The 25897-nt window shown below is 41.9% G+C and overlaps 1 protein-coding gene across 2 annotated transcripts in view; it reads right to left on the reverse strand.

Annotated features, from left to right (window-relative positions):
* MED13L (mediator complex subunit 13L) overlaps nt 1-23885 on the reverse strand; it is a 396063-nt gene extending 372178 nt beyond the window's left edge. For both annotated transcript variants that reach the window (XM_054006362.1, XM_054006361.1), the window contains exon 1: nt 23119-23885. In XM_054006362.1, coding sequence (XP_053862337.1) covers nt 23119-23190 — 72 coding nt within the window. In that variant the 5' untranslated portion in view covers nt 23191-23885. The remainder of the gene's footprint in view (nt 1-23118) is intronic.
* Between the last annotated feature and the right edge of the window lie 2012 nt (nt 23886-25897).

Consider the following 25897-nt stretch of genomic DNA (forward strand, 5'->3'; position numbering starts at 1 on the left):
TTGGTCACAGTTTTAGTATGATTACATACTATTTTTCCTGCCTCATTTAGTGCACAGGTTGGACGGTGGTCAGTGAAAGATTCAGACCCACACAGTGAATGAGCCTTGTTATATGTAGAACCATTGCCTCATTCCCTTTGGGCTAAAGACGAAAAGTGTGCACAGAATGAGACAGAGAACTGCAGTAAGAGCTAGGATGATCTTCTGCATAAGACAAATGAATATCACCCAGCAGATAACATTTCTATCCCAGCCCCTGCCACAGACTTCCTACATGATGCTGTACATGTTATTCGGTCTTTCTCAGTTTCCCCATCAGCAAAACGGGGATAAAAATATCCACCTACCTGCCAAAAGGTTTGTGTAGATTACGTAATGTTTGAACAGTGCTTTAAACATATAAAGGTACTGTAATAAAAAAAGTACTCTGAAATATTAGGCCCCTGGGTTTCTAAATTTGAGATGCAATCACTGAGGCACGCAAAATTAGTGGAGACATTTCAAATGTTTGATTGTATTTCTCCCCGTAACTCAGTTCTCCATCTGTAAAATGGTGATGATAATACTCTGCTGTCTCACAGGGAAGTTGTGAAAATAAATTCACTAGTGTTCAAAATGCTGAGATATGACTGTGTTAAGCACCAACAGAAAAGCACACGTAAAAATTCCATATCAAAGGAGGGTTTGGATAGCATGCAGTAAACGAAATACAGGGCCACACACTGAATGAGGATAAAGAGAAACATTAAATAGTTGCTTCTTTCCATAAACATAATCTTTTCTGTGCACTGAATGAGCCAGCAGTCCTGTGGGGAAAAAAAATAGCATACAACCATATAATTACTAACTATCATAATGCGTGCACATAAGGGGCCAAAATAAGGTTGCAAGGGTGACAAACTTTTCTATTCACTAGCTTCTGAGTCAGTTAACTTTATTACCCAAATAATATTGTTCTAACCGTGTGTGTGTGTGTGTGTGTGTGTGTGTGTGTAGCATAGTAATTATGTACCTCTATCTTTGCTTTTCTTTTCAAATTTGAACATAAAAGATATGAAAACAGTAAGTGTATACAGCATTTCAATTTAGGGGACAATCTTGAAAACCCTTACTCACTTGAGTTACATTGAAGTCACTGGGATTACTTCTACAAGGATTACTCACACGTGTAAAGGTTTTCAAAAGATGGCCCTTAGTTCATAGTCCAAAAATGTAAACTTTAGTTAAAATAAGGTGACACCACCGTTTAATTAAATGTTACAAGATCCTGCAAACACAAGATTAGCAACATCTGTTTTATTTGCAGTGCTCAGTTTCTCTACTTCATCTTCACAGAGCAACAAAGTATCATTTTCAAACATCCACTCAAGTAACATAAATACAATGGATTAATTTTGTCTAGTTGGGTTCATAGCACTATCTCTTCAGATTCTTCAAGTAAACAAGTAAGGAAGATATAAAATATGCTTTGAAAAACCATGGATATGCTTTTGGAAACAAAACACTAAGATCTCATTTTTCAGAAATTAACTATTTAATAGTGAATGCAGAACTGCAAAGAGATTTGTGAAGTTGTGTAACAAGGGGGAAATGTATTTTGTTGCATGTTAAAAGTAACTATAAACATACAAGTCAGTTTATTCCTGAAACCACAGAAAAGGTGCGTACGTGCCCTCCTGTGGCACAAGTTTCCTAGTAAGACTGGCAAAGAGTCAAGGATCTGCAAGTTGCTAGACATAAGTATCTTATTTCTGGATCAAATTGTAATTGCCTTGATTTTAAAAAATAAAAATACATTGGCACAGCTCAGCCCTCTTCAAATTATGTAGCTTACTAGAATAAGAACAGATATACCCCACTCCATCCTTATTATGAAGTCCATTGTTTATGCTCCTTTCTCCCAGGACTCGTCTTTCCTACTACAAGGAGAAATTGTATAGCAATGAAAAAATGTCCACATCATAAAATGAAACAGCTGTGTTTAAAGTTCATAACAAGGTTTCTGCTAGCCATCTCAAGCACACTGTCTAAACAAACCCTTAAAGAATTGCACAGCCAAAACACGTACATCAAAACCACTTTTCTTTTTTAAAGAACAACAACAAAAGGATCAAGGAGAACATATTGAAATTTCAATAATGACATGGCCCTCACATGGCCAACTGAAAAACTGCACTGTAGCTAACAATGAATCTACAACAACATCTGTAAATAAGTACAACTGAGCGCTGTACCATTTTTCTCATTACAAGCTTGAATGTGAAGCTGTCAGAAGAATTTGACATTCTTATTTTCAACCTCTGGGGTTTTTCCACCTGGTTTATTCAAGTGAACTGTGCTTTATCCTCTTCTTATCTCCCCAGGCACTGACTATGCACCTTCCTGTGACCAGAAGGGCAAATACTTAACCTCTTGCAATCAATCAATAAATAATTGAAAGAATAACCCTGTGTTGTGCTCTGTAACAGTGAACCTGAAACTGTCTCCTCTATATCACGATCTCCTGGCCTTTTGTGAAAGAGTACTCTTTCACCATGCTCAACCAATCAACTTTCATGCAATCAGGTATAGAGATGTGAGGTCTGCGTGAAAAGTTTGCCCTCGATCTTGGGAGATCAAGTCTAGCAGATTGGCTGCTGTATTGATAGGTGCTGTGGGATGAGGGTATGTCTATACTGTAGCTGGGCGCATACCTTCCAAACCGGGTGCGCGCGCGCGCACACACACACACACACACACACACACACACAGCTAATGCACTAAAAGTAACAGAATGGATGCTGTTGTACGAACAGCAGCATGGGTTAGCCAGCCAAGTACAAGCCTGCCCATCCCCATGGGTCCAACTCAGGTAGCTAGCCCATGCCACAACATCCACATGGCTATTTTTAGCGCACAAGCTTTGCTCGAGCTATTACGTGTCCGTCTACCTAGGCTGGGAGGCCTGCTCCAAGATGCAGTGTAGACATATCCTCAGGCAACTCTGTCTAGATCAGTGTTGGGCAACCTGCGGCCCGTCAGGGTAATCTGCTGACGGGCTGCCAGACAGTTTGTTTATATTTGCAAGGCCACACACAGCTCCCAGTGGCCGCAGTTCGCTGTTCCTGGCCAATGGGAGCTGTGGGAAGCTGCAGCCAGCACGTCCCTGTGGCCTGGGCCACTTCTCACAGCTCCCATTGGCTGGGAACGATGAACCACGGCCACTGGGAGCTGCGGGCGGCTGTGCAAAGGTAAACAAACTGTCTGGCAGCCAACCAGCAGATTACTCTGATGGGCCACAGGTTGCCCAACACTGGTCTAGGCCAATAAGGAGCTAAGAGTATCAGTGTGGCTGGATCTTGATCTTATGATTTTTAGTATTACAGGAATAGGAGGAAAGACATGAATATGTATGGACCCCAGACTGATGTCTGCTCTGGAGCAGAAGCGAGGAGATTTGTTGTTTCTGATGGTGGTAAACCGGTTTACCACAGAAAAACCCTATTTGTTGAATATAGGAGTTAGGATAGAGTCCTTCAGTGACTCATGGTTGGCTGAGTACTGTCTGCTGAGGTAATCTGTCAATTCATTGCATGTCCCTAGTAGATTCATAAAGAGCCAGAATAGTTCTCTCACGAACATGTCACCATTTCCACAGCTTAAGTGCTTCATGACAGAGGGGGATGAGCAGGAAACCCCAGCCTATTAATATAATACACTGAGGAGGTGATGTCTGTCAAGATCTTCACTGTGGTAGAATAGACACTGTGACAAGTCTATATAGCCTGAGTTCCAGCACAAAGATATGGAGCGAGGACTCTTTTCAGAATCACATTCCTAGAATTTCAATTGAGATTAGGGAGGAGCATCCATACAGTGCTTGACAAGTTGGTAGACAAATCTCAGCCAGTCCTGAAGGTGGCAGAGGTGATATCTTTCAAGGGACACTACATACATGCATGAGACTATGTGACAATAATTTGACACAGATTCTTGCTGTTCTTGCAAGGTTTTCCCTGAGGTGGAAATCAAGGACATAATAATCTGAAATCCGTCTAGTGTTAGGAATTTCTTTGCAAACTGACCTGAGTGGAAGTGAGGAATGACTCATAATTCACTCTTAGTCCTAAAGAGCAAAACAAATTGGAAGTGGGGAGTAGTCTTTTGAAATTATCTCCAGTACCCATTGATATGAGGTAATCCCTACCCATACCTGGGGAAATAATAAAGACAACTGCAAATGGGGGAGAAGGAAGCTCTGGAGGGATCAATACATGGCTCTCAACATGAACGTCACGCCTTCTTGAAGCAAAATCCTGGCTATCGATTGCCTCTCCAAGATAATAGATTGAGTCAGTCCTAGATTTCTGTGGGAGATTTTCAATAATGGATGGTATTCTGCCCCAAGTTAGTCATATTTTACAAATAGAGCTATAATTTGCTATTCATATTTGCAGATGCTGAGAAGTAGATCTTCCTATCTTAAAGTTCAAATCTCCCAGGATCTTTATTCTAGGGAGTAGTTTTTGATGGCCCTGATTACTTGGGCTTTTCCTGTGCTGCTGAAACCACCACAGAATCAGGAGCATTTGAGAAACTTCTTTGTTCCTCCTATGGCCAAGTGAGCAAACGCAGGACCGTTACATCTCTCTTACAGGCGCTAAGACACCTCATTAGGCATCATCAATCACCTGGGAAGAGAGCACGTAGGATGTCAGAGTATTTATGAGCCTTCTCCTGCTCTACAGATGGTTCAATATCTAAACTTATCTATTCAAGTGACATCATCATAGGACCTAATCACATCAGCCATACCATCAGGGGCTCGTTCACCTGCACATCTACCAATGTGATCTATGCCATCATGTGCCAGCAATGCCCCTCTGCCATGTACATTGGCCAAACCGGACAGTCTCTACGCAAAAGAATTAATGGACACAAATCTGACATCAGGAATCAAAATACTCAAAAACCAGTGGGAGAACACTTTAACCTGTCTGGTCATTCAGTGACAGACCTGCGGGTGGCTATATTACAACAGAAAAACTTCAAAAACAGACTCCAAAGAGAGACTACAGAGCTAGAATTGATATGCAAACTAGACACAATCAACTCCGGTTTGAATAAGGACTGGGAATGGCTGAGCCATTACAAACGTTGACTATCTCCCCTTGTAAGTACTCTCACACTTCTTATCACACTGTCTGTACTCAGCTAGCTTGATTATCACTTCAAAAGTTTTTTTTTTTTTTTTTTTTTTTTTTCTTAATTAATTGGCCTCTCAGAGTTGGTAAGACAACTCCCACCTGTTTATGCTCTCTCTGTATGTGTGTATATATATCTCCTCATTATATGTTCCATTCTATATGCATCCGAAGAAGTGGGCTGTAGTCCACGAAAGCTTATGCTCTAATAAATTTGTTAGTCTCTAAGGTGCCACAAGTACTCCTGTTCTTCTTTTTGCGAATATCTAAACTGTTTGCCGTTCTTTCCAATAACTCCTGTAAGGTTTTGAAGTCATTAGGCGACAGTATCTGAGCACAAGTCACTGCCTAATCAGGCAAGAATGACAACAAATCCTTCAGTACAATCTACTGGGAGCGATTAATAGCAGCCTCCTGTGGAACTCAGAATCAGACTATATCAGCTCTCTATCTCCTGAGACTTCTGATTTCTCTTCATACCCTCTCTCATTCTTCAAGACAATCTACTCCACTGGGTGATCTAGTCAGGGACCTAAACTGGTGGAGACCTAGGTCATGTATGGGAGGAATGAGAAGGAAAACAGTTCCTAGAAAGTCTATATGGGCAACCCAAGTATGCACAGTAAAGTCAGTGTGGAAAATTAAACAGGTATGGGTGTAAGGGCCTGAGACCAAGGAGAAGACTACAAAGCCATGTCAGGACCAAGAAGAGATTTAGTTCTTCTAGGACAAGGAATATGAGGGTGGCCCTTAGAGTCAGACTGCATAGATTGGGGTGATAATTCAGGAGACATATAAATAAGAAGAAAACAAGAAAAGAAGAATTGGGACCGCTAACCACTGAGGATGGGTGGAGATTAGAGATAATCTAGGCATGGCCCAACACCTAAACAAATACTTTGTTTCAATTTTTAATAAGGATAATAAGCAGTTTAGGGATAGTGGCAGGGTGGCTAAAAAATGAGGATATGAAGTAGAAATTACCACATCTGAGGTGGAAGTCCCCCTGCTTAATGGGACTAAATGAGGAGGCCCAGATAATCTCCATCCAAGAATATTACAGGAACAGGCACATGAAATTGCAAGCCCAATAGCAAGGATTTTTAATGAATCTGTAAATTCGGGCGTTGTACCCCATGACTGGAGAATTGCTAACAGTCCCTATTTTTAGGAAAGGGGAAAAAATGATAAGAACATAAGAACAGCCATACTGGGTCAGACGAAAGGTCCATCCTGTCCAGGCCCCGTATCCTGTCTTCCAACAGTGGCCAATGCCAGGTGCCCCAGAGGGAACAAACAGAACAGGTAATCATGAAGTGATCCATCCCCTGCCACTCATTCCCAACATCCAGCAAACAGAAGCTAGGGACACCGTCCCTGTCCATCCTGGCTAACAGACACAGATGGACCTATCCTCCATTAATTTATCTAGTTCTTTTTTTAACCCTGTTATAGTCTTGGCCTTCACAACATCTTCTGATCCAGGAAACTACAGGCCTGTTAGTTTGACTTCAATTGTATGTATGGTCTTGGAACAAATTTTGAAAGAGAAAATAGTTAAGGACTGTGGTGGGGCGGCTGCCCTACACAGGTAGAAGAAGGGTTAAAGCAGCCTTGGGGAGACTGTGCAGAATCCAACTAAATTAGAAAAGGGCTTCTTGAGCCCACCAATAGGGGGAAGGCTTGCTGGAGTGGCCAATCAGAGCCGGCAAGGGCCATATATAAAGGACTGCTCAGGAGAGCAGAAGGGAGTCTCTCCCTGGAAGATAAGGGAGGAGGACTGGCTGCCTGAAGACGCACCATAGATAGAGCAGTGGTGGGCAGGGGCAGCAGAATGTGAGGGTGAGTTGCTGGCTGACCACTGCCGGGCTAGAGCTTTGCTACAAGGGCTGAGAAGGTGCTAGGGCTACAGGGGAAGTGGCCCAGGGAAAATAGGCAGCAGGTTGGAGGAGGGTAGTAGGTGGCTGCCGGCTACAGGGTCCCTGGTTTGGGACTCAAGAGTAGTGGGGGGGCCTGGGGCCCCCCCTTGCACCCCACTTGGCAATGAGGAGAGTGGCTGGTATCCAGACTGCATTTTGCCCCTGAGGCAAGGGGTTGGACCCTGGACTGCAGTTGGCTGCTGACGCAAGTGGCGGGACTAAGGACTGCTGGTCCCCTGGAAGGGGGGAGATACCAGAGTGGGGACACAGCTGGAGGACCGTGCCCAGAAGAGGATGCTGCGGTCCGGGGAGCGACGTGGGTTCAAAGAGTGGAGATAGCAGTGACACCACTAGCTGATGGCAGACTGGAAGGGCCGAGAGCTAATTCCCAGGACGGCCAGTAGGAGGTGCTGCAGTGGTGTGCTGCGCCCTGTTACAAGGACACAGAGGTAAATGGTAATTGGGATAAAATACAACATGGTTTTACAAAAGGTAGAACATGCCAGACCAACCTAATCTTCTTTGAGAAGGTAACTGATTTTTTTAGACAAAGGAAATGCAGTAGATCTGATCTACCTGGTCAGTAAGGCATTTGATACAGTTCCACATAGGAAATTATTAGTTCAATTAGAGAAGATGGGAATTAATATCAAAATTGAAAGGTGAATAAGTAACTGGTTCAAGGGAAGACTACAACAGGTCATACTGAAAGGTGAACTGTCAGGCTGGAGTGAGATTACTAGTGGAGTTCCTCAGGGATCAATCTTGAGACCAATTGTATTTAACATTTTATTAATGACTTTGGAACAAAAAAATGGGAGTGTGCTAATAAAGTTGCAGATAGCACAAAAAATGGGAGGTACTGTCAATATGGAGGAGGTCCAGAATATCATACAAGAAGATCTGGATGACCTTGAAAACTGGAGTAATAGAAATGGGATGAAATTAAATATTGCAAAGTACAAGGTCATGCACTTAGGAACTAACAACAAGAATTTTTTTCTATGAGCTAGGGACTTAACAGTTGGAAGTGACAGAGAAAGAGAAAGAACTGGGTGTACTGGTTGATCACAAGATGACTATGAGCCACCAATGTGATGCGGCTATGAAAAAGGCTAATGCAGTCCTAGTATGCATCAGGCACGTTATTTCCAATAGAGACAGGGAAGTATTAACATCATTATACCAGGCACTGGTGAGACCTCATCTGAAATACCGTGTGCAATTCTGATCTCCGTGTTTAAGAAAGATGAATTCAAACTAGAACAGGTACAGAGAAGGGCTCCTGGGATGATCAGACGAATGGAAAACCTACCCTGTGAGAGGACACTCAAAGAGCTTGGCTTGTGTAGCCTAACCAAAAGACTATGGGGAAATAAGATTGCTCTCTATAAATACATCAAAGGGATAAATACCAGAGAGGGAGAGGAGTTAAGCGCCAGTGGTGACACAAGAACAAATGGATATAAACTAGCCTTCAACAAGTTTAGGCTTAAAATTAGACAAAGGTTTCTAACCATCAGAAGAGTGAAGTTCTGGAAGAGTCTCCCAAGAGGAATAGTGGGGGCAAAAAACCTAACTGGCTTCAAGACTGAGCTTGATAAGTTTATGTAGGGGATGGTATGATGAGACTGCCTACAATGGTATGAAGCCAATCTGCAACTGCCAGCAGCAAATATCTGCAATGGCCAGTGACGAGACACTAGATGGGAAGGGCTCTGAGTTACTACAGAGAATTCTTTCCCAGGTGTCTGGCTGGTGGGTCTTGCCCATATGCTCAGGGTCTAACTGATCGCCATATTTGGGGTTAGGAAGGAATTTTCCCTGGAGTCCAAGTGGGAGACACTCTGGTGGGGGAGGGGGATTGCCTTCTTCTGCAGCATGGGGCATAGGTCACTTGCAGATTTGAACTAAGGTAATTGGTGGATTCTCTGTAACTTGAAGTCTTTAAATCATGATTTGGGGACTTCAGTAACCCAGCCAGAGGTTATGGGTCTATCACAGGAGTAGGTGGACAAGGTTCTGTGGCCTGCCATGTGCTGGAGGTCAGACTAGATGATCACAATGGTCCCTTCTGGTGTTAAAGTCTGTGAGTTATTCCTTATGAGAATGCCTGGGTTCTGGGGAAGGGCACATGCTAGAATCTGGAAAGAAGGAATAGGCAGGGGAAGAAGTGTTAGAGGAGTGGATTTGACCTAGGAGTGATACTAAGATCTCAGAAATATAATGTGAGACAATCAGTACTGAAGGGGGAGGAATAGCTCAGTGGTTTGAACACTGGCCTGCTTAACCTGGGGTTGTGAGTTCAATTCTTGAGGGAGCCACTTAGGGATCTGTGGCAAAATTAGTATGTAGTCCTGCTAGTGAAGGTAGGGGGCTGGACTCAATGACCTTTTAGGGTCCCTTCCAGCTCTATGAGATAGGTATATCTCCATATATTTTATATTTTAAGGTTCAATTCTCTCTAGTGCCATAGAGATCAGAACCAGAGGTATCATGACCAGTGCTATGGGCTCAAAGGTGAAGGTCAGCGACAGATCCAAAAGCATTGCCAGTAACTCTGGCACTAGGTCTGGTCCTGGCCTTGTCAGTGCCAGCAAGACTTTGCTGACACCAAGTTTCAGTTCAGTGAAGAAGCAAGATCTGCTCTGAGCAGGATGGCCAGGAGGAGCAGGAGAGGGGGTGACAGCCCTACTAGACTTCTTAGGGAAATAAGAACTCTGTGCTTTTGGCTTGGAAGAGTCCATGACTTTGCTTTAGCTTCTTTACTCTTTCCGTTCAAGAGTGGACAGTTGGTACTGTGACTCACCCTTGCAGTGGTGCTCACATTTGCCCTGGCTCAACCCAGTGGAGGCAGTACTAAGCTTCTGCACTATGTTCATAGTCAGTATCAATCTCAGATTGAAGGCCGAGGATGGCTAAGGAAATTATAGGTCCCTTCTTGGGACCAGCATCAGGAGCTCTTGTAGATTTTCTGCTTACAGGGACACTAAAGAAGTGGGATCTGTGAGAAGAGAATTCCTTTTTTGGAGTAAGATAAGCAGCTTCCTGAATCCGAGGCTCCCCAATGGACTGGTCCAGCAGGCACAGCTTTATTCAGGTACCTCCGGATCAGAAAATCGTGATGGAAGAGGACCAACATAACAAGCATCAGTCCAGGACATGGCTCTCACCAAGAGAGGACACAGACTATGTCCATCAGTTAGATGGATAAGATCACCACATAACAGGTATGGCTTGAATCCAAAGGGTTCAGGCTCAGCCATTGGATGAGAAAGTGCTTTCACCTCAAGTGTACTCAAGGTATGAAATTTAAGGCGCATGTAAAACTGCACAAAAATTAGGCTGCAAAGAGGACAGAGAAATTTTCTAAAGTAACTGGTTTAGATATACATATATACATACACATATACACACACAGGTAACTACATGGCTATGCCCAAAAAAAGGTAATAAGGGGTAGCAGGCACAAACCACAATATTCCACTGCTCTGGGTACCTAGTGAGAACTGAGAGGCAGTTGGGGCCACTATGACATACATGCTCTTGGTTGGAGGTGAAAAGGAAAGACAACAAGGACATTCAGGGTGGAGGCATAGCCCCAGTGAACACTGCTAGTCAAAAATTCCAATCCTGGGGACATGAGGCACATAAGCACCATAAATGGGATTCACAGAAAAATGTGAAGGATGACTCATTTTTAGTGGGATTGAGTAAAATTGGGACAGAATTGGCAAGGGAACAGAGCTGATTCACCTGAGGGAGGGAGAAGTGAAGAATTGCCAAAATAAAAAAGTAAATAAATACAGGGCATGGTAATACAGCTATTTTTCTCTCAGACTAGTAGGTATCAGTGATATTTTACAAACCTTGACCTCAGGTAAGGGATTGTTACTTTCATGAAAGCATCTTGCAGAATCCTCTGTTTTGCGTATCATGCTCCTGAGCAATGGGGAGGGAGGGATAGCTCAGTGGTTTGAGCATTGGCCTGCTAAACCCAGGGTTGTGAGTTCAATCCTTGAGGAGGCCACTTGGGGATCTGGGGCAAAATCAGTACTTGGTCCTGCTAGTGAAGGCAGGGGGCTGGACTCGATGACCTTTCAAGGTCCCTTCCAGTTCTAGGAGATGGGATATCTCCAAGACATGTGGCAAACCTGCTTAGCTTTTAGATTTTTGACCTTCTATAAACCAGGTCTTGGCCACTGCCTTACTGAGTGTGCTTCAGTTGCAGATGCTGCAAGGGTCTCAGAGTAATAAAAAGAGTATCCATGAATGAACAATGAATACTCAAATCACATTAAGAGAAAACCAAGAACAAATTACCTGCTATTCAAAAAACCTCCAAACTCTGAAAATAGGAGGGTGAGCGAGTAAAATCCGCAAGATACCTTCAGAAAAGCAGAATACAAGTAAATAATTACCCTTTTTTCAAAAGATATCATCTGTGCAAAATATCCATTCATGCAGAGAAAGTAGCTCAAAGCAATACCAACAGAAAAATGTCAACAACTGAGATGAGAGCCATAACAATGAGGGAAAATTCCTAATCAGAAAAAGAATTTTTTTTAAATTAAGGAAGGAAATCTCCCAGAACATAAGGGGTAGCCACTCAATGGCCTAGCAGACACTTCCTAAAGAAATTGGTCCAACATTAGCCCACAGAAAAATGGGACATCCCAAACAAACAAAACCACAGGGAGGAAGAACTTTAAATTTCTCTTCCTTTGACACAGAACTGTGTGTCTAGGAAATCAAGGCAACACCACTCCCACACATACCAAGCCAAAGCACTTAGGGAATAGAGTGCAGCCCATGTAATCAGTCACTATACATGTGTCCATCACTGAACTACGTTGAGGTAAACAATACTGGCTGCCTGAGACCAAATGGGCCCTGACATGGACTCCTAACTTCAGGCTAGCAAGACCATAACAGCACAGAAATGCAGTCAGACAGGCACAGTCATTTAGCATCAACACTGTCTAGAACACTGGCATCAAAGAGGAGTTAGATGGTCTGACGAAGGACCTTACTTAGTGTGATACATATAAATTTTCTCAAGACTCTTTTCAAATAGAAGCAAATAAATCCCCACCTGATTAGGCCCGTAGATATGGGAAGGAAAATGGCATGATGACAGACCCAAAATCCCTCATGGAAGGGATCTTGGAAGATCCCAATTCATCAACTTTTATCAGAAAAGATGGTCTATGCCTATTTCAACTGAAGACCAATAAACCTAAAGTGAACTCATTCCACAAGCTAAATTACTCTGCTAGAAGAGAAAAGATCTTCCATAAAAGGATATTTAAATGACCAGTTCAAAATAATTCTGGAATGGTTTTCATATAGCTTATTTAGAACTCTGTGCAAACTACATGGTGCTGTAGGCTTTATTGCAGGAGTTTGAGATGTTCAACCTTGTAAGAACCTGATAGGAGAGTCTGTGGAGATACCAGCACTGATTTGAGGAGGAGGGAGAAGCTTGATAAAACTAAAGTTAAACTTAGGGCTTGTCTACACTTACAGCACTGCAGCTGCACCACTGTAGCACTTTAGTGAAGCTGCTACCTACACCAATGGGAGAGCTTCTCCCAGCTACATAGGTACTCCAAGTCCCTGAGAAACAGCAGCTATGTTGATGGGAGAAGCCCTCCCATTAATATAGTGCTGTCTACACCAGGAGTTAGATCAGTGTAACTGTGTCCACACCCCTGAACAATGTAGTTATACTAACACAAGTCTGTAGTGCAGACCAAGGCTTAGACTAAAAATAAGGTAGCAATTTAAAATAGTGATCTCAGCCATTGAAAGCACCAGCCCCTGAAACTGTCTTAGCAGACGTAGTAGACATATACTGCTTTTAAAAAAACAAAACAGAATTTAGGCACGTATTTAAATAATGATAATTTACTCTTCTCCCACCAACCTCTCAATTGAACTTTTTGAAAGAGAGAGAGACAGACAACATTCTTTGGGATAGGAACAAGATCTTTGCATGTGTTTGTGCAGCACCTAACAAAAATGGACCCCAGTATCCTGAACGTGGTATCTGGGAATTATCACAGAACAGTAGTACATAAACCCCCTCTTCCACATAAACAAGGAGAATGCCATAAAATAAAGTTGTGGTCACATTTCCATGTTCATTATTGTAATTCTACTCAGTACAATGGCTCATTTTGAGAAGCAACAATGCCTGAGAGACTGAGCTAGAGAATGAACCAGAACAATACTAGAATAAACTGTAAGCCACATAGGTCATAGTATTTCTTTTCTTTATTAAATCAATACTATTTATGCCAAAGACTTCTTAAAAACGCAATTCTAACACTACATCAAAAATTAAATTTAAAAACATTTTAGTTTAATTATAAACATTAAAGGTTTCAGAGTAACAGCCGTGTTAGTCTGTATCCGCAAAAAGAAGAACAGGAGTACTTGTGGCACCTTAGAGACTAACAAATTTATTAGAGCATAAGCTTTCGTGGGCTACTGCCCACTTCTTCGGATGCATATAGAATGGAACATATAATGAGGAGATATATATACACACATACAGAGAGCATAAACAGGTGGGAGTTGTCTTACCAACTCTGAGAGGCCAATTAATTAAGAGAAAAAAAACTTTTGAAGTGATAATCAAGCTAGCCAGTACAGACAGTGTGATAAGAAGTGTGAGAGTATTTACAAGGGGAGATAGAGTCAACGTTTGTAATGGCTCAACCATTCCCAGTCCTTATTCAAACCGGAGTTGATTGTGTCTAGTTTGCATATCAATTCTAGCTCTGCAGTCTCTCTTTGGAGTCTGTTTTTGAAGTTTTTCTGTTGTAATATAGCCACCCGCAGGTCTGTCACTGAATGACCAGACAGGTTAAAGTGTTCTCCCACTGGTTTTTGAGTATTTTGATTCCTGATGTCAGATTTGTGTCCATTAATTCTTTTGCGTAGAGACTGTCCGGTTTGGCCAATGTACATGGCAGAGGGGCATTGCTGGCACATGATGGCATATATCACATTGGTAGATGTGCAGGTGAACGAGCCCCTGATGGTATGGCTGATGTGATTAGGTCCTATGATGATGATCCTTTACTCTCACAGATCTTGGGAGACAGACCTGTCCTCGCTTACAGACAACCCCCCAACCTAAAGCAAATACTCACCAGCAACCACACATCACTGAACAAAACCACTAACCCAGGAACCTATCCTTGTAACAAACCCCGATGCCAACTCTGTCCACATATCTATTCAAGTGACATCATCATAGGACCTAATCACATCAGCCATACCATCAGGGGCTCGTTCACCTGCACATCTACCAATGTGATCTATGCCATCATGTGCCAGCAATGCCCCTCTGCCATGTACATTGGCCAAACCGGACAGTCTCTACGCAAAAGAATTAATGGACACAAATCTGACATCAGGAATCAAAATACTCAAAAACCAGTGGGAGAACACTTTAACCTGTCTGGTCATTCAGTGACAGACCTGCGGGTGGCTATATTACAACAGAAAAACTTCAAAAACAGACTCCAAAGAGAGACTGCAGAGCTAGAATTGATATGCAAACTAGTCACAATCAACTCCGGTTTGAATAAGGACTGGGAATGGCTGAGCCATTACAAACGTTGACTCTATCTCCCCTTGTAAGTACTCTCACACTTCTTATCACACTGTCTGTACTCGGCTAGCTTGATTATCACTTCAAAAGTTTTTTTTTTCTTAATTAATTGGCCTCTCAGAGTTGGTAAGACAACTCCCACCTGTTTATGCTCTCTGTATGTGTGTTTATATATCTCCTCATTATATGTTCCATTCTATATGCATCCGAAGAAGTGGGCTGTAGTCCACGAAAGCTTATGCTCTAATAAATTTGTTAAACATTAAAGGGCATCTTCTAAAATTAATTCAAGCAGCTGAAACAGTATTTTTTATAACCATATACTTAGTCAGCTGAAGTATAATTGTTACATCAGTGCCACACCGCCACATATTCAAAAGAACGACCCACAGATACTTTAAGTGGGTTCATTCAAAATTAATAGTCCAGTCATTCATGTGATTCCAGCTATATGAAAAGATCATACAAATAACAATGAAGATTTCTGGATTGAAAACATGGTATTTTCCTCAAACTGTAATAATATACAGTAATACCAAAGTAATTCAAACTTAAATATTGTAAAAAATCCTGAGGCAATCCCAAGGAAAGTTTGCCTACACCGTTTAGATTTGTGTGAAACTTAAATGATGTCTGGTTTATTAAATAAAAAGGTTAACTCAAATCCTTGCATTGAAAAAACAAACTTACCAGAAGGTGTCAGACAGCTTATTTTCAGATATCATCCCACAGCATAGGACTCATGCTAATGTAAGATGATGTTAGTAACTGAAGTCACAATAGAAACATGATACTAGCTGTCATTGTTAGTATCACAGGCCTTTCAGGCCTCTGGTGCTTACTTTCTGATTGTCTGTGTGCAGAGGGAATCTACCACAAAGCTTCAATGTCATTTTGGTGATGTGGTAAATGAAACAGCTATAGTACAGCAGAATACTTGTATTAGTTTGTCTGTCTCCACCTGTCTGAAGCTTTTTTTTTTTTTTTAAATGGTTTTCCCCCTTCCCTGTCAGTAGCTAGTAACTTCAGAGGGAAAATGACAGGAGAATGTGTATTTTAGGGATGGGGTACTGCAGAAGGAGAAGCTATGGGGAACTAGGATGCACCACAGAACTGGCAGGATTGTAATACCAGTCTGATAACTACAGTAAAAAGAGTTACATCCTCACGCAATCTAGTAAACAAAGGAATGTACTTTCATATAAAACATGTGTTTAGTTATGTGTTTATTGGAAAGTACGTTGTTCCAATCGTATATAGCCTTTTTGGCTATTCAAAAGATTAAGATATGCCAAAAGAAGCATATGCAAGTTGGTGAGAGGGAGGACACAGAAGCACAGCGTATTATACAGCATATTTTTTAGTGAAAAGATTCATAGTATCTCACTGGTATATTCACAGAATATAACCTGGAATATTTGGCATTTCTTTAATTATCATTGGGTAATAAATATATTTTTGCAATGTTCTATGATTTTTTAAGCTTACTTCACTGAATGAAAAAAGCCCACATAATAAATTATCACTCCAAGTCCAGTCAGGATTTTAAGTGCAGCAAGTGAAGAAACTGATTCCTACAAAATAATGTAGAGGTCCCTTGGTGAGATTCTACCCTACAAAATTGCACATTTCATAGATGCAAATTAATTATTTTGGATTTTTCATTTTGTTAATATTGGCAAAAACTGAGTATCTCCTCAATGTAATGAATTGAATTTGTCCATCAGTGCAACATGACAGAACTTCAGATCATTCTAATAAACATTCTTGAAAGTACCAAAGAAACAGCTTACTTAAAAGTGGAAACAATCTTTCACTGGCAGAGAATGAACAAGGTAACTAATAAACTATTTCCATTTCTATCACATTATACCTTAATATTGATATTGTATGTCCTAAATTAGCATAGAAAGCTAGATGATTTTTTAGATATAATATATGCATTCAAAAAAATCATCTTGACTAAATTTAGATGGAACTTTAGACAAATAATAAAGCATATTGTAACACCTATGAAGTCCACCATCACTGAATGGTAGATATTACTCACTAATGTTGTGGAGATAACAGCACTAGGCTGGCCAACAACATGGAATCTGAATCTGCATTTATGGTAAACAGCTACAAGTAGGGTCTTGTATTGGTTAAATTGTTAGCAACTCCTTAGGAGTGGGTAGGGCATCAAATGACCTTTGGTAAGTGGTCATTTGCCCTCTAGTCAGTGGCAAGAGATGACTTCCTGAGTATCTCCATCAGCTATCACCTTATTTCTAATCTTCCCTTTTTGAGGGAAAACTACTGAGAAGCCTGTTTTGAGTAATCTGCCACCATTTTGACTTCTCAGATTTCCTTGATCCCTAACAAGTCTCGTTTTTAGTGTCAGAATGTTAACTGAGATTGCCCACATTGGCTGATCTCCTTCTAATGATGATAATGGTAGGGTGATCCCTGTTGATATTTTTCAATCAATCAGTAATCTTTGATACCAATGACCATGAGAGTTTGCTGATTTGCTTGTGAACTCTGACTGGAGTGAGTGATATCACACCAACTATTCTGCTCTTTCCTGCAGAGAATATCTCAAAAAATCCTTTTGGGCAACTACTCATGTCCAAAACAATATAATCTCTTTCCTGCAAGCTTCTATTAAGTTCCAGCTGATCTCCTAAATGTGCATAAGGTCTGCAACATGATTTGCACAGTGGTCATAATCAGCTTTATGTGTTGTTTTCATTAGATGCAATCCTATGTTTATCATCTATGCTTTCTCAGGGCAAAACACTCAGGTCCTTTATTAAGTCATGATTCCCAATAAAACTGAAACTTAGGTGAGAACAAATTGGCTGAAACTCCATTTGTAGCAGAGAATGTTGGTGCGTTGGGGAAAGATCTTGAAAATATAGCAGGTGTGAGTCTTGCCTCTGTCATCAATGCTTAGAGGGGATTATCCACTTTTTGCTCAAGAAGTTGGCAAATTAGATTTTCTCCTGCCAGCTCTTTGCCATCTGGTCTTCCAGAAGCATCATCTCAGGAAAGAGTGCCTTTTTTTAAATCTGCATCCCATAAGCTGTTTGCAATGTTTACTCATGGACCCAGATTTCACTATAATAACCTCAGCCTTTGTCACAGCCAGAATGGATTATTGCAGAGGTGAACCACATTTGCATAACACAGACCATATTTCAATAGAGAAAGAGTCTGGTGGACTACCTCCCACTTCCTATCATGAGTCTGTTAATTATTTCACAATATCCCTGTAGCAGCTCCAACAACTGCTTACACAAAAAAGTAAAAGCACTGAAGTATTTTTACCTCTCTTAACTATACGGTTTTATCCTTTTTGAATAATCAAACTGTTTTGGATCTTCATTCAGTCTGCCTCTTCACGTGCTCCACAGTTGCCTAGTGTCCTACACATACTACTGCCCCTCTTCCACTGCTTTTCTGGACATATCTTTCATATAGTAGATCCAGTACCACTGGTGAATAATCACTCATCTCCCACTGGCAGCATCCAGTAACAGCTCACAGCACCCCTCCCACGGGTAGCTCTAGTCTCTCCTCCTATGAGGCAATGGCCCATAGCAGAAGCACTTAGGCAAACTCCTTGCTGCTAGCTGAAGTTTCCTAAATTCTGAATCTTGCTTCTCATACTAGAGCAACAAAGCCTTACCTTACTAGACTTCAGGGCTCAGTAAAAGACCCACCCTTTATAAAACAATCATAGGAAAAGGGAGAGAAAAACAAAAAAGAAGTGTAAGGGAAACAGGGTAGGGGACCATCTTTTTTTTTTGTTCATCTCTGAATCACATAATGTTGCATAAAGTTATTTTTTGTTTTCAAATGATTATTTTGCTACATGCGGCATGAAGTTAAGAAAGGTGAATTTTATAAACTTAAAATAACTAACTTATTACTTCATTTCACTAGTAAACAAGACCTATATCTTAGGGGTTTTTTTTGTTTGTGCACAAAAGATATTTTATGTTAAAAGAACATGAATGATTATATTTTAGTCATATATAGACTAGATCCTAAAAACCCTTACTGCCACATAAGTAATCCTTAGTCATTTTCACAGTCAATTAACTTCAAAGACTATTTGCATGAGTAAGGATTACTCATGTGAGGAAGGGCTGCAGAATTGAGCCCACATTTGTAGCATTTTGGTATACTGTATACTATTTCAGAATATTTTCTCTTTCAAAAAGTATTAGCCAGCTATAACAACATACTAAACTCATACATTATTCCACATAGATATAATATTACATACATAAACATGTTTCCTTGCAAGATTCAGATATTGCAGTCATTGTGTGGCACTGTTATTATAAAATAAATAAAATCTCTAACACCATGTGCTATAAACAAGAGGATTCTAAACAAAAACATGTTTTAGTAAACTAAACTATTTTCACACAGAACAGATTACACTGTAAATACTAAAATAATCCAAATTTTATCAGCATTCTGAAGACAAATGTATAAAATGTTACGTGTATTGTAATATCTGCCTACACTGGGAGATGTAAAATCTGCCTACATTGGGAGCAGAGCTACTATGTTCTCAGGAAAAACACACAAAAATGGTGGGCTTTGTGGGGTGTTTTGTTTTGTTTTTCGCTTGATAGGCAATACGAATGCTAACATTACGGCACTGTGAATTTCTGCTTCGGTTCAGCAATGATATGATAATGTATGTATGTATAACATTAATACACACACACACACATATAACAGTCCTTCATACCACGAATATGGACAACAAGTTTCATGCAACATTAAACTATAGTATGTTTGTGATCACCATCAAGCTCTGGATAAACATTCTGCATCAAGATTAAGAAAAAATATAATTCAAGATAAATATTACAATGTCCTAATTTCAGTGATCTCGAATGAAATGTCATTTCTACAGCATCACCACATAGGAAAAACACTATGTTCCATCCTTGAGCTCATTATGCAAAGCCACCAACTATCAGAAAATCACCATTTAAAAAACAATCATTTCAAGTACAAAGATTCAAAGCAAATCATGCCTACCAATCTTGTTAAAAATAATCTACACATGATAAACAAAAGTTCAAAAAGCTAATTTTATATCAAATAACAAAAACACTAAGGTAACTAGTCACATGCTAATACTAGTTTTTTTAAAGCTGAAGGTTTTTTGAATATTGTAAAGCATCTGTAGCTACTTCGCTACTGTAATTATTCCATCAAGAATTCCATGTTCTGTTTAAGTCAAAGATTAATGCAAGACTGAGGTTAAAATGAACATGGTACAGCTAAATTACACTTTTTCTAATAACTGGGTTGTCTTAAATCAATATTGCACAAGTCTTGTTCTTGAGAACTACACTGCTTCACAAGAACAAAACCAATACACAACAATTCTGTATATTTTGTTCTGTTGCATTCAGAAAATAATCTATCAGCAAGAACTCCTGTTTATGATCTGGTCTACTGTAGTTTTAATACTTCATAAATTTTGACAAATTTAACAGTTTGAGGGTAAAATGTTAGTGCCTGTGTCCACACATTTTTAATATTTTCTTTGTCAATACTTTAATTCTATATTTATCAATAAAGTTAGTGGTTTGAGCATTGGCCTGCTAAACCCAGGGTTGTGAGTTCAATCCTTGAGGAGGCCACTTGGGGATCTGGGGTTTTGTCAGTACTTTGTCCTGCTAGTGAAGGCAGGTGGCTGGACTCGATGACCTTTCAAGGTCCCTTCCAGTTCTAGGAGATGGGATATCTCCATTAATTATTATTATTAGTAGTAATGCAACTGAAAAAATGGAACATCACATTAATATTTGAGTTTGCTGATTATACTGCACGCTATGCTCTATAAAATGCTACTGTCACTTATAAAGTTACTATTTAAGGACTATACCTTGCAACACCTTACTTTGTGAATATCCCCAATAATTACTCACATGTGTATAGGTTTGCAAAAAAAATACCACTAAGTTAGGAGATACACACACGCCTAGAGGCAAACTGTGTTGGGGCTCCATTGTGCTAGGCAAAATACAAAACAATTACAACACAGCTGTCCTCTGATCCCGTTACAACATGTTTAAAGTCTAAAGCATGAAAATGACTCTACCTTGGTTAAATGATCCATTTAAAACCAGTTAGGTACTGCCCACACCTACAAATTTTAAGCCAAGTTAAGCCTTGCAAACTATTTTATGTTAAATAAACATATCTGCAAACAGCTGTTTACATGTTATTTGATATTATAGAAAAAATGTTTGGGAAACTGATAAGATGGTTTTAAAAGCCCAAATTTGAAGTGGTATAACCTTATAATATTCTGATTCTATAGAGGCTTTTATATGTCAGTCTGAATCCAAGAGCACTTTTAAAAGCAAATTCCATAATCGTTTGTACTTTTCTTTCACTGACATTATGCATACAATTAAAAAAACTGGCTGCTCTATAGAAGTTTCTTAGTATAAGCTCTGAAAAAAAAAAATTTCTGAAAATATAAACTTTTGTAATTCACATTACCATATACCAAGAATTATTTTACCTGTGATGGACTGACAATGGGACTACAACTATACCACGTATACTTCTCAATACTTATTAACCAATTTCCTAACCAAAAGAGGTGAACAAAGTTGCTGTAGTTTTTGTGTGTGTGTGTTTTGGGGGGTGGGGAGGGTGTTTGGTTGTTTTTTTTTAAACTAATATTAACTGTTCTTTAATTTACTGGTGACAATCTTTCCTGATAAAGCTGATTCTCTTGTATTCACTGGTTAGCTTTTCTTAGTATGCAAGACTTGTGTACACAAACCACTTTTTACCATTACTATAGCTGCAAGCATATGCTAGGGGTATAAAGGCATTGCAAACATTAGCATAAGTGCAAGTTTAAATAATGTTACATAGCTTTGAAAGTGGTTACAAGTCAAAAAGCCAAAAAGGATGGTATTTGTTATAACAGACATCCAAAAGCCTCGTCAGGAGGATCAGGATCCCACTGTACAAACACATAGCAAAATAAAGCCTCTGCCAGCAAAGAATTATATTCTCATTAAAGACAAGGCACAACATGTCAGGAATAAACAATCCAAAGGAAGGTATTGAGGGTTGTGCATGGGAGAAAGACTGAGGTTAACAGTAATTAAAGAAAGAATATCATATGGTTTCAGAGACTAGCAATATGCATAACCTGAAGATTCTGAGTTCATCATATTTTAAAATTTCTTACTGAACAATTCACATTCTTTTCCCATCCCTTGAGAAAAGTAAACCTGAACTCTATTTTTTTTTTGGGGGGGGGGGTGTTTTGTTTGTTTTTTATTTCCTCTCCCACACCACCTGGCATACAGCCTATACCCAGTTGCTTCACACCTCAATTTTATGAGTTACCATTTCACCAATAAACAGTCCTATGCTCTACCCCTCCTCCCCCTGGGGTAGCTATTGGGGACCCAAGAGTTCTCCCCTTCACTCCACTGATGTCCCTGCAGCTGTAGTATACAATAAAGCAAAAATGCATTTTCAAATAAAATGTCACTAATACGAACAGCAAATAATTTTTCTTTGTATTCATTTTAATTAAGATTAAAAATCTGTATAATTAATTGCAACTGTTCAATATGAACAATTGATACCATAACTGTTGTAAGATTAAACCATGCAATCTAAGTACAAAGTGAAAGTTGTGAGCTACCAGTGAGATGAGAAGATAGCATCTATGTTATCAAGCCACCCAGCATGTTACATTTTCAGCGAATGCTTTTCTTGCAAGGCCAAAAAAAGTCCCGTCCCTCCCCATCGGTGCAGCGGGGACACGGCTGTAAAATCATAAAGACAGCTGACGTTCAGACACAAGAGCCCGGAGTGCAAGTCCTACAGATAATCACATTGCATGAACTGTTTGCTGCTGAAATGGCGTTTGTCATTACGAAAGATGAGGGGGGGAAAAACCCACACGCAGTTGAAGAGGCACAAAGCACAAGGGCATGAAGTGCCAAAGCAGGCAGGGGCGGGGAGAGCAGACTGTTTACCACAGGAGATGGTCACACATGCAGGCAGCACAGGCAGGGGACACCCAATCCGTTGCCTTGACATCTCGTATTCAGATCAATGCAGCTGTGTGGGGAACGCACGCTTGCAACAAACGATGTTAAAGAGCAAAATAAACACGGAGCTGAGCCGGGGGGAGGGGCTAGCGGGGGAGCAGCCCCACGGGCCCAGCGGGAGGGAGCAGCCCCACGGGCCCAGGCTATAAAGCCCCTGGCAGCCGCACCGAACCGCCAAAGTTGCTGCGCCGCTGCTCGAAGGAGCAGCAAGGTCCCCGGGTGCGCCCCGACTAGCGGGGCTGCGGCCTTCGCGCTCACACCCCCCTCCGGGTACTTACCAGCGAGAAGAGGTTGGAGTGACAGTCCTCCAGGCTGGCCCCGTTCGCCACCCAGTTCGCCGCTGCAGTCATGATCCTCGGCGAGCCCGGCCACCAGAGCGGGGCATGTCTGAGGAGACGGGCCCGGCAGGAAGGAAGAAGCGCCCGGGGCTCCCTGGGGCCGCCCGCTCCGCCTGTCACCGGGGCAGCCGCCGCAGTCCTGCCCCTCGCTGGGTCCCCGGCACAAACGCCCGCCCGCGGAAGGGGCAGTGGCCGGCAGGGGGCGCTGCACAGACGGGGGCCTCGATCCGCCTACCCGCCCCCTGCCAAATAATCCACAACGGGCCGAGCGGACCGGACCGGCCCGAGGCCCGCCGCCAAGGCGCTCCGGACCGGCGCTCTCGCCTCCGGCGTTCCCGGTCCCGTCGGCCCCGCTCCGGCCCCCGCTGCGGGGGTCTCCTCCCCTGGCCCAGCTGCGGCCCCTGCAGGACACCGCTCAAGCGGGGGGGCCTGCTCCGGGCCCCAGGCAGTGGCGGCGGCCGCTGACGGGGGGCGCTGTCTCGGCTGCGGCCGTGTCTCCTCCCCTCGCTGCTGCCGCCGCTGGCGGTGGGTGGATGGTGTTTTCCTGCTGCCGCCGCCGCCACCGCCTTGTTTACGCTCCGCGCGGGGCTCCCGGTGCTGAGGGCGACCGGCGGCAGCCGCGGACCGGAGCGCGCGCGCTGTCCCTGCCCGTCCTCGCCGCCCTCGGCTTGGCCCTGCCCGCCCGGCGGCCCCGCTCGCCAGCTCCTCCTCACACACTCGCCTCTGCCTCTCCACTCTGACAGCAATGGCGGCCGCCAGGCACAGTTCGCCTCGCCATTGGCCGCCGCCGTACCACGTGAGCCGTTCTGAGCGGAGGGGGAAGCGAACGCTCAACTCCCTCCTCCGTCGCCCCCCTCCCGCTGCTTCCGAGACGTTCCACGGGGGGCGCTATAGAGCAAGGAATAAGCCGGCTTCTGCTGCACTGGGTGGGCTCCCAGCACCTAAGGGCCCGGTTCACAGGCAGCAGGTGGTTCCACACCCACCTCCTACAGAAGAGCAGGGCCAAGGAGATTCAGGACTTCAACTGCAGCTTGAGAGTAAGACCCAGAGCTGCAAAACGAGTGCAGCTACTAGGCAAGCATGCTGAGAGCTGTGATGGGGCCCTCTTGTCCCAACAGGTCTTCTAGCCCTGCTCTCACTCTCTTGTCCTGAGTTAGGGTACTATTGGTGACGGTAGCAGGGGGTATACAGATGTTCCAGCTCTGCTTCTAGAACTAATGGCTATAGGCAGATCTAGGTCACCGGCACTTTAGTCCTTCCCCTGTCACACACTCAGGGGGAAGCAGTCAGTAAACAGCATTCCTGAGCCTCATCTTCTTCATCCATAAAATGGGGATAATACCTTTTAGAACAACCAGTCCATGTGCCATACACATTTTGCCTTTGTGCCTACAATTAATATTTTCAAACTTAATAGTCTTTTACAGAGAGGGCTTATAATAGCTGAAACAGACCAAATTCATGGTCTATGATATAATGAGTGCTGTAGACAGAAGTAGCATCTTTTTAAGAGTGAATGGCTACAGAGCCCCTGCCCACACAAAAATTTCACATATAGGATTTGCTGGAGTAGGAAGGGCTCTGACACTATATGAAGTAGTTGAGAGGGCAAGGTGCATTGCTCCTCCCCTTTAACCTGTAATGTGAAGGAAATTTTCATATTTAGAGAGAAAAAAATATTTGTCACATGATGTGCATATATAAAGAAACTCCAAAATTATTTTAGAAATAAAAGCTATTCTGCGTATCTACATTCACTAAAATTAGAACCACCAGATCTAGCAAATGCCATTTTTACTATATTTTTAAACAGCAATTCTTAGTGTTCAGGCCCACTATTACATGTTTGGGTTTGTTCTGTTGGAAAGTTTTTATAGCAAACATTTGTCTGTATTGTTTACACAAAACATTCCATTGAACTTGAATATACCTGAAAGTGAAACTGACTATAAACAGCTGACTGCAAGGGAATTCAGGCTCTAGCGTTAAAAAAATAATACAAAACAAACAGCATAAATAGCCATATGTGAATATTTAATGTTTCAACTTAAATATTTTTTCACTTTATAAGCATTTCTCAAGTTCACAATGACCCTTTGATACTGAACCGCAGAAGCCTGATTTGTCCAGGCAGAATAGGACTATACTAACTGGATTTCTCATTGGCTACCAGAAGGTATCAGGAGTGGTGGTGTTAGTGTTTAAGGTGTGTGATTAATTTACATTCACTTAGCAACCCACATTACAACTTAAAAATATTGAAGGTACCACAATTTTAAATGATCTGTTTTTCAGTAAGAAAGCAGATTTTTTTTCAGTCTTGCTTTGTATCAAAGTGTCAAGATGGAAGCTTCCTACATCACACTTCCTTTTTTTAAGCAAATTTACTCTTTTAATTAGTTGTAATGATTAGCATCTATCTTATAACACTAACAGAGAAGCATTGAGCGTATGTCAAGAATGTTTGTTTGGAAGAAAACTTGTGTAACAAATCTGTAGCCACATACGGGCCACACAGCCACTATCTAAACTGCACACATGCAGTGCTTGGGATGGAACTTAGCCCTGGTCTACACTGGGGGGCGGGGGGTGTCGACCTAAGATACGCAACTTCAGCTACACGAATAGCGTAGCTGAAGTCAGTGTATCTTAGGTCGATTTACCTGGCCATGAGGACAGCGGTGAGTTGATCGCTGCTGCTCCCCTGTCGACTCCGCTT

This window comes from Malaclemys terrapin, chromosome 16, assembly GCF_027887155.1.
Source record: "Malaclemys terrapin pileata isolate rMalTer1 chromosome 16, rMalTer1.hap1, whole genome shotgun sequence".
In the NCBI taxonomy this organism is placed as follows: Eukaryota; Metazoa; Chordata; order Testudines; family Emydidae; genus Malaclemys; species Malaclemys terrapin.